Source organism: Seriola lalandi, unplaced genomic scaffold (assembly GCF_002814215.2).
Source record: "Seriola lalandi dorsalis isolate HSWRI2012SDOR001 ecotype SW California unplaced genomic scaffold, Sedor1 jcf7180002053464, whole genome shotgun sequence".
NCBI classification, from domain to species: Eukaryota; Metazoa; Chordata; class Actinopteri; order Carangiformes; family Carangidae; genus Seriola; species Seriola lalandi.
The window spans coordinates 128993-138216 of NW_019524017.1; the positions used below are offsets into that span (position 1 = coordinate 128993).

The following is a 9224-nucleotide window of genomic DNA, read 5'->3' on the forward strand; positions in this document are numbered from 1 at the left end:
GTATTATACTATTTACTCTCAGAGGATCTCATCCATATTGTTTTCTTCAAGCATTACATGCTGGTCCTGACCAAGTCTGTGGACAAACACAAGAAAGTATGCAACTGGTAAATAGAAAAGGCGGTGGCTCATTCAAGTTACATTAATGAAATTACACTTGAGCTATTAATCTTTTGTTTGGTGTGCACCCATGTCACATGGTTTTAAGATGTTATTTAATTTGTTCTCAAATTAACATGAGCCTTTACAATGCGTTTTATAGCTTGATCAAAAATCAAAGTGACAAGTTCCCAGCTGATTCACATGCTTCATTGATTGTGATGACAAAGAGCTTCTGAAATTTGTTTTATCCCATTTATTGAAGTAACAGTGACTTTATTGTATTTGCTGAATGGTGAAATCTGTCAAATTGTCATCAAAAGTTGTATGTCTCCAGCACTTGGACTTCAAGTTAAGGATATCAGCCAGGTCAAGAGCTCTACTTGTACACACCCGAAACACACTAACCTAAATGTGCAGATTATCATAACATTTATTGCTCCCAAAAATGAAGCCTTTTAAATAACATGACCGTGACCTTTCCTTTACCACCACTTTCAAGACAAAAATCTGCTTTGTTAGGCTTTAAACGGCATCTAAATCAAACCAAGGAACTATACATGGAGGCCAGTGGAAGTTCATTTAAATCAAATTTTATTCATTTTCGTAAAGATCTCCAGTAAAGACAATTAATGACATGAGCTGAAAGACAGACCAGAAATAAGGAGACTGTAGAGGAAAGAACATATAAATAACAGACAAAAAGATTGTGAGGGACAGGCCTATTTACACAGAGACACCCCACGCCGTAACACATAGGGTTTTTATATAAGAGCTAATAGACCACAGAGTCCAACTAGCAGCGGTACAGCAGTAGGCTTGGAACTAGAAACAGTTTCACTCCTGATGAGCTCTGCTTTAAAATCCAGTTTTGTTTTCAGTGCCGTTTTTCGATACAACCAAAGCAGAATAAGCCAAAAAAAAAAAAAAAAAAAAAATTTTCATGACCTGTTCTCATGTAACACAAAAGTCCTTACTGTGAGGAATCTGAGAGGTTGATAATGATGCAGTAACGCTACAAAAACTGCTCAGTAGTCACTTTGTCTAAGTAGAGGGAATGGCTTAAAAGCATTACTGACATCTTAAAACGTAGCACACTTAAACTAAGAAACAGAAGGAGGATTTTAACTTGGTGTACATGATGGAGGGAGGGTTGTGTGCACGTGCTGCTGAATGTTTCAGTGTTGTGTATGAACTTAGTGACAATATCACATAACCTTCATGTGGAGACTGCATGCATGGCAGATAAATAAAAACAATAAAATTAAAAAAAAAAAAAAAATCGAATGGGTGATGATGAAATGTCAAGTGGTGGGGAGAAATTAGACTTATTCAACGTGTGAAGAAAAAAACAAAACAAAAAAAACAAATGTGTATCTTGCTCTGTGGCAGAGACCGAGGAGGCTCTTTTGTTTTTGATCTCCATCCTTTCTTAAAACAACTTCCTTCCACCTTCCATTTTGTGGTGCGGTTCATCTTTCAGAGACTCCCCTATTCGCCCCCACACTTTCATCTACTCATTCTTCTTCTCCTTCTGTTTGAGCAGTTTGTTGATCTCCCTCTTGGCCATGCCGGCATACTTTGAGATGATGCCGTGCTGGTTCAGGCCGGGCAGCAGGAGCAGGAAGCTCACTGTGGGAGAGACGAAACAAACGTGATGTCAAATGTGAAGGCGTCAGTGGATTAGAGTGACAAAATTTTAATCATGTGATCTAACTATATAGCCATGAGTTTTAGAAGTAGAGTAAATTTAAAAAGGTTTAAAAACAGCACCTATCAGGGAGATTAAAAGGGTTTACTCATCGTAAAGTGCAATATTAAGACTGGGGGAAAAAAAAAATAAAAATAAAAAAAAATAAAAAATAATAATAATAATATTGAATCAGGAGGAGCTTTCCAAACAAAAGAAAGAAAGAAATTAAAAAAAACAAAAAAAAAAAAACAAACAACTTATCCTACAGATTGAACAATACTGCCTAATTGCTTTAAGGAAAATTTAGGATTCAGAGCTTTTGGAGCTTGACCCATACCAGAGACTTAACAGTCAGGTCATCTCACCCTGTTGTTCCCATTTTGATCCCTCAATTCTGTAAATGCAACACTAAAAATCACTGGGGTGCCACTCTAAGCAAATCAACCCAGTATCTAGACATAAGTGTAACTTCTGTCAGCAAACAACTTGTAAATTACCAAACCTCATCTTCTGTAAGACATGCATGTGTTACAATATAGCTGAAGTCTTTATGAATATAAATATGTGCTTATGCAATATGCTGCTTATGTAATATACAATTTTCTGACCTGTTTTTTTTCTGTGTTACAGCCTGACAGGTGAGACTATGAGGGTTAGGGCTGTGAGAAATGCTCCTGACTATGCAGTACAAAATCTCCCCTTCCTGAGTCACAGCAATGAATAACGGGTGTTTTTGTTGTTGACATTGTGATGTCACAGTGGAGTTGACCTTTGACCATTTGGATATAAAATGTCATCACTTCATTTTATCCATATCGGCATTTCAGTTAAATTGTGTCGTAATTAATTATGGCCAAAAAACGTGTTTTGTGATCCTTGAGTCCAAGTGAACATTTGTGCCAAATTCCCTTAAGGCGTTACAGAGATATTGCATTCACGAGAATGAGACGGACGGACAACCTGAAAACATAATGCCTTCGGCCCTGACTTTTGCCGGCGTGGAGGCATAAAAGACCACCAGTACAATCTCCACTTTGCACAGTTTTCAAAATCATCACATGGACTTCTGAGAATTTTCAGATTTCTTAGACCACTTGGAAAATAAGCAACAAAACTTCCTTTCAAAAGCAACACAGTAAGGGAAATCCCACTTAACAGGAACAAGAGCTACACCTCGACCTCAAATACAAAAAAGTCCTTATACCATCTGATATGAATTCCACTTGTTACCTTTAATTAGTCCTAGAAAAGCTATGAGCTGTGGAAAACCTAACTTACTGCTTTCAAAAGAAACTTCTTGTTTTTGACACAGTAAGCTGATCTGCTTGGTGTTAAAGAGTTTATCATGAGAACACCACTGCTAGGCAACTGACAAATAATGGATGCAACAACATAAACATTACTTCACGTCTCATCAAATGATGTTTTCTGCATTACAACACCATGATGAGGAACAAGAGAGTCGACAGTTTAGGAAACGTGACTCTCAGAAAGTTCTTCACTCAAATGCAGTTACAGGTTTACATTAACATACCCATTTAAGTAAAGGTTAGTGGTGAACAGCCAGCATTTTTTAAATCCACAAATTATTGATAGGATTGGTGGAATAGGTGGAAGTCCTTGAAACATAAAAGCAGATAGTGGCTGACATAAGTCTGAAGAACAACTTAATTTCAGATTAAAATACAGAACACTTTGTTTCAGAGTCATCTCTACTCCACGGTTTCCCCATAAGATGAATACTCATAGTCATGTCTCAGCTTACATAACTGATGACTAGCTCCCACACAGGCGGCAGACTGGCTCACACACCAACCACCACTTTCCCTGAGGCACCACTGTGCTGCTGTAACGCCGACAGTGTGTCCCCTGTTCATTTTAAATTCACAGTAGAGCTGAAAGATTTAAAGTTTCACTGTACATTCACTCGTTTGTTTTGGTTCCATTCTGCAGACAGAAGGGATAAATAACTTCCTAGTTGTCTGCCATTAATAATGAAAAAAAAGAAAAGCTCCAACTTATTATTACTGGCACTGTAACTGTATGCTGTCTCAGTGATCCAGGTATTGATCCACATTATCACTGTACTTCTGAGTCATAGTACCAGGAAGCCTGGTCATAATGGGCAGAGTTCATGTGATGACACTCTACAGCATCAGTGCTGCAGTTTTCTCTCAATAGTTACAACATTAATGCAAAACAGCAGCACTGAATCCAGCATGTGTAAGTAACTTCACACACTGAAGCAGAACAACTTCTGACAAACATATCACTTCCTGTTTCTGCCATGTCATGTGTGACTATCGTCACATCAGTAGTTCACAGCAGCTACATTTAAAAGGGTAAACCTTCACTACAGTGAGAGCAGCAGGAGTGTAACGAGAGGCATTTCCTCCATTTTATCAATGGATTTAACTTCTCATATTAATCCCAAACATTAAAGTACAAAACCACACAATAGAAGTTTGTGAATGAAAATTATTACCCGACCATTAAATATCAGAACTCCTCCATTTTGATCTGAAGTTTAGAACTATTTTGCATGAATACCTAAAACTCCTTGACTGTCAAAGACTTTATCCTATTTAAAATGACCGGTGGGTGAAAAGATTAACATATTACAGGGAAATGTTTAACCCCAAGAACCATTTTAGGACAGTAAGATTTTCTGTCTTGGAGCATTACATTCCACTGCTTGCCTGCAATGACTAAAAGCTGGTAAAAAAAATCTTCATCTTACAATAGTGTCTTTGTGCATTTTGTGTTTAGCAAAGTCAAGTGCTAACACAAGTTACAGAATGAATAACTTTCATGGCTGGTAACAATAGTGACATGGAACCCAGAGTCCTCCACTAACGCAGGAAGATAAGGTTAAAAAAAAAAAAAAAAAAAAAAAAAAAAAAAAAAAAGGCACAATTACTCCAAGTTGTAAAATACTCACCAATCAGGTAGGTGAGGAACAGGTTGTGCACCTGCTGTCCAATCCAGGCCACTGCCAGCAGGCTGCTGATCACTGAGGCAAAGTACTGCAGAAAGCATGGAGGTCACATTACTGTCAACCCACAGCAGTTCAGCTCCTAAACACACAAACTAGCATCCTGACTGCATGCAGAGCATCAATGGGTTTAAAGGAACCACTCTTCATATGTACTGCAACAGAGGTTATTTTCCTCAGCAGAGCATATGCTGTTTTGAAGGAACCAACAAAGCTGTCATTGAATTAAAGAAGGTGGTTTAACAGAGAGCGTATAACAGTGTTAAAGCACACTGTGAAAAACCCGGTTAGCACAGCCTGTAACCCAGTTTGAGCTCTGCTAAGTGGAGCAGCAAAGCCAAATCAGCTGAGGATATTTTTATCTAGAGCACAGAGAAAGCTCGCCATTGTAATAAACAGATAAGGGTCCATTTACTACACTGCTGCAGCCAGTGCATCACAGCATACAAGCTCAGGTTGATGCCTGCAGTATGTAATGCTCAGCTAATTCAGTCATCTTATGTGTTATAATTGGGATTTTAAATGTACCATTTTGGGCTTCTCCTCCTTGAGGGCACAGAGACGCTTCCACCAACCCACGACCCGACGCTGGGTCTTCACCAGGTTACCGCAAATCTCATGGAAACGCTGCTGCTGCTCAGTGGTCCTGCACACGAGGAGAGGTTGAGGACAAGGGAGTGAATAAAAAGAAACTGTAAGAGCTTGGCAGAAGAGTTTGTGGTCAGTTAAAGCAGAGGCCAGGAGGATGTTTGGAGACAAAATAGTCACAAACAGTACTGTCTTGTCGTCAAGAGGAAGCCCGCAAGTTCACTGTGGTTTGTCACATCAAGACAGCTATCCCCACTTGTCAACAGCTCTTCTTTTTTTTTGTCAGCTGTTTTTTTTTTTAACCTGAGAACAGACTACATGTGGGAGATATTTGCAACAACTTCAGAGCTCCATGACTGTAGCAGTAGTGTTGCTGCATCAACCTATTTCCCAGTTTGAACAAAGAAAAAGAAATCCCCATATTTCATCAGATTATTCATCATATGTAACCTCTATTAGTGCTGAAATGATAAGTGAAAATTTCTAATTAAAGAACCACAGATGAAACCCTGATTGAGCTGTAGCTTTCTGTTACATCCCCCTGACAACTAGCCAGGTATGAATGGTCCAAAAAAATAAATAAAAAATAAAAAAAAAACACTGAAGGGATAAGACACTTGCAGGGGTGAAAGAAGGGCTTGACAAGAGGAGGGAAGCGGGGCAGCTGGGAAAAGTGGCCTTCATTTTATGCTTAGCCATCGTTCCCTATTTCAGTCCTTGTTGTCAGCAAGCCAAACGATAGCTGTGACCAGACTGATAGCTCCATTTAACTGAAGCACACAGACACTCCAGCTATATCTGGCCCACTCTGCAGGAGACTTAGCATAGTATAATCTCAAACAATCTTCAGACTCTGCAGATCAATAGCTACATTTTCAATAACTGTATCTAACAAATATTAAGCTGCCTGCCTCATTTCCTCACTTAACTAAACCCTGTCAGAAGGTTAGTGCTAATGTACTCTGACACCATTAGATGTTAAGTGTAACATGCAAGAACACAAAACCTCTCACTTCACCATTTATCTAATAACAGTCACTGCTGCTTCCTGCTGAACAGACCCTGCATGTCTGTGGAATGTGCAGCAGTGCAAAGGGGTGCAGGCCATGCTCTGCTGATGCAGGGTTATATATTGAGAGGCCGAAGGTGTCTGGCGGGGAACAGACGTCCAACACACTGCCAACTGCAGCCTGTTACTCTATCCTGTCCTGGGTGTCTGGTTCTCACCATCAAACACACACAGCTGAGTCTAGGGGCTGTTGTAAGCACTGTATAATGTCAAAGCTCCATGAGGTGGTTGGACACCCTATAGGACTGGTTTCAGGTGACAGCTTTCAGGCTGTCATATTAGGTACAGCAAAAAGAAGTCTTCACTGAAGACAGAACTCCCATGATTCCATGACTAGCAAAACAGAAAAAACATATTTTTATAGATTGAAATAAACTTGACTTTATGGTCTAATGGAAAATACATTTTAACCCCCACCCACCACCACAAGTATGACTTTCATTCTCTCACCACTTATTGGATCCAAAGACTCTGGGTGCAAGGGTGGGCACCAGGTAGTCAGCCAGGCAGAGCAACATGACAGAACAGGAGAGCCCAGTCAGCACTGATGGGTCCAGGTAGTAAATCAGCCTGGAGGAGGACGACAAATCAGTTAGTCATGGTTATAAACCTGTTTCACTCCAACTGCTCTAACTGAAGAAGGGCATTTTGTATCATGTATGCATAAATGTAGAGACAAGTCTGTTGTTCACTTCCATTATATTACAGTGGTTTTTAAATAGCTGCTTGTTGAGACTGAAAGACCACTGCACATGAATGCTGGAGCTGTAATTTTAAAAACCATCTAGTACTTTAGCAGAAAACAGTCTTACTGTTCTAGTCTGGATTCTTCACCTTAAATCTTTTTCCTTAATTACTATGACAAACTAAAGAATGTTGTAACCAAAGGTCCTTTATCAAAATCTGATCTTGTATAATCTACAGTTTCCTTCCTCTGGTTTTGTGCTTCAACAATGTGGGAAAGTTTAACATGACCATTGGACCAGAGCACTTCCACCTACATTTAAAACCAGTATTAAGTAGCTCAGTTAGTGTAGAGATTCCTTGTCTTTGTCTTGTTACAGCAATGTTTCACTGCTGAGAGGAAGGAAATGTGCGCTATGCCAACTATGTGCCCAGCTGTGTGTATCCCTGTGACACAGCATGCAGTAAAATGGACTCACAGGAAGAGCACGGTAGTAGCGCCCATCAGGGCCCCAGGGAACCATGGCTTCTCCCAGCGCAGGACGCGATCCCCAGCTAGGATCACTTCACCCCAGCCCTGCAGCTGCTCCTCCAGCTGGGCCGTTTCCTGAGCCTGGGCACAGAATTTAACACATTATACATTACATTATGGACTAATAACCACATTACTGATGTTGAAGCTGAGCAACAAATTTCTACAATATCAGCATAATTCCTGAGTGACCAACAGGGATCTCTTCAAATGTCAAGGACAGGAGTTTCTCCTGGGATAAATTTCACATCTATGCAATTTGGGCGTCAGTGTGACATTACTATATCCAGTCTAGTTAACCTGGATTATTAAGGATGTGTATTCCTACACTCATACCTGTAATTCATAGCACCATTTTTAAAATTGTCTTCCATGGTATGAGTGCAGTCTACACATTTAAAGTCTCAACTTAATTAAATTCTCAACCTTGAAGATATTTTAATATTGATAGGTTTCGACCAGTGGTGATTTTTTTCGGTCATCAGCGTTTGTGGAAACTAGCTGGTTTTGTTTGTAATGTATTCTTAAATTTAAAATTGACAATTAATTCATGTGTTAAGTCTTCCTCTTGGGTGTGTTCCTTTGACCATACGCAAGCCATCGGTAACGGTATGTTCCATCAATGACATGACTGTGCAGTATATCCACCCAAGAGACGAAATGATTAGCGCTAACTACGTATATCATCAAGCTATATCAAGTGAAAATATCACAACTCGATTTCAGGCTTTTAAGCTCAGATAGGCTACTAACTGAAGCAGTTATCGTTATCGCACGTTAACAGGCTAGGGAAACGTATCTGCTCAAGCTAACTGGGTAAAGCGTATTAAACTGGCTAGCTAACAGGCTAGCTGCCGTTAGCTTCTGTCACGTCACTGGTCGGATAAGCGCTTAAATAACAAAACTAAATCGCTGGTGAGGCGGCTCGCTACTTGGTGGTTCAAAATTTACTTTAACTGAGCAAATCTTATTTTTTAAAAATGGCATCCTCTGCTGCTTGAACGCCACCGGATTAGCACCAGCAGCTTATGCTAACGTTAGTATTGCAAACACACCCACAACTCACTGAGACCTTTAAATTCACTACATAAAATCTGGGTAGTACTCACCAGCATATTTGCGCTTTTGTTGTCGATTTCAGTCATTGTTACTGAACCAGCGTCGATCGGAATTTTTTAATCGTGAATTTTTACGTATTTTGTAGAGAAACGACCCCGCAGAGCAGCAGCGGCACACACGCTTCCTCCCCTGGCTTCAGCGTCACTAACGGTCGAGCTCTGGCAGGATGTTTTTATCCCAAAATTTGCGTCAAAAACCAGCCAATGGCATTCTGGGAAATGTAGTCTTAATAATCTTAGTTACGTCACTAAAGTATTTTTCTGAATTTTTAAAATAAATACAGTGACATTAAGTTTGACGAAATGTTGTAAGTTCTCATTAAAACTAGGTCAATGAGTGTCATATTAAATGAGTCTAACACATAATTTACGATGAAAAATCTACCTGAAAGGCTTAATTAAATTGTTATGCAAAACAGGTGTGGCGTTTGTGGACAAATCAAGGA

The 9224-nt window shown here is 39.7% G+C and overlaps 1 protein-coding gene across 1 annotated transcript; it reads right to left on the reverse strand.

Annotated features, from left to right (window-relative positions):
- Positions 1–676: 676 nt before the first annotated feature.
- arl6ip1 (ARL6 interacting reticulophagy regulator 1) lies at positions 677–8929 on the reverse strand. The gene is made up of 6 exons (XM_023401126.2): positions 8770–8929; positions 7608–7741; positions 6895–7014; positions 5316–5433; positions 4734–4818; positions 677–1731 (listed from the first exon to the last, which is right to left on the reverse strand). Exons 1-6 carry the CDS (start codon positions 8803–8805, stop codon positions 1613–1615), a joined length of 612 nt encoding a protein of 203 aa, XP_023256894.1. The 5' UTR covers positions 8806–8929; the 3' UTR covers positions 677–1612.
- Positions 8930–9224: the final 295 nt, after the last annotated feature.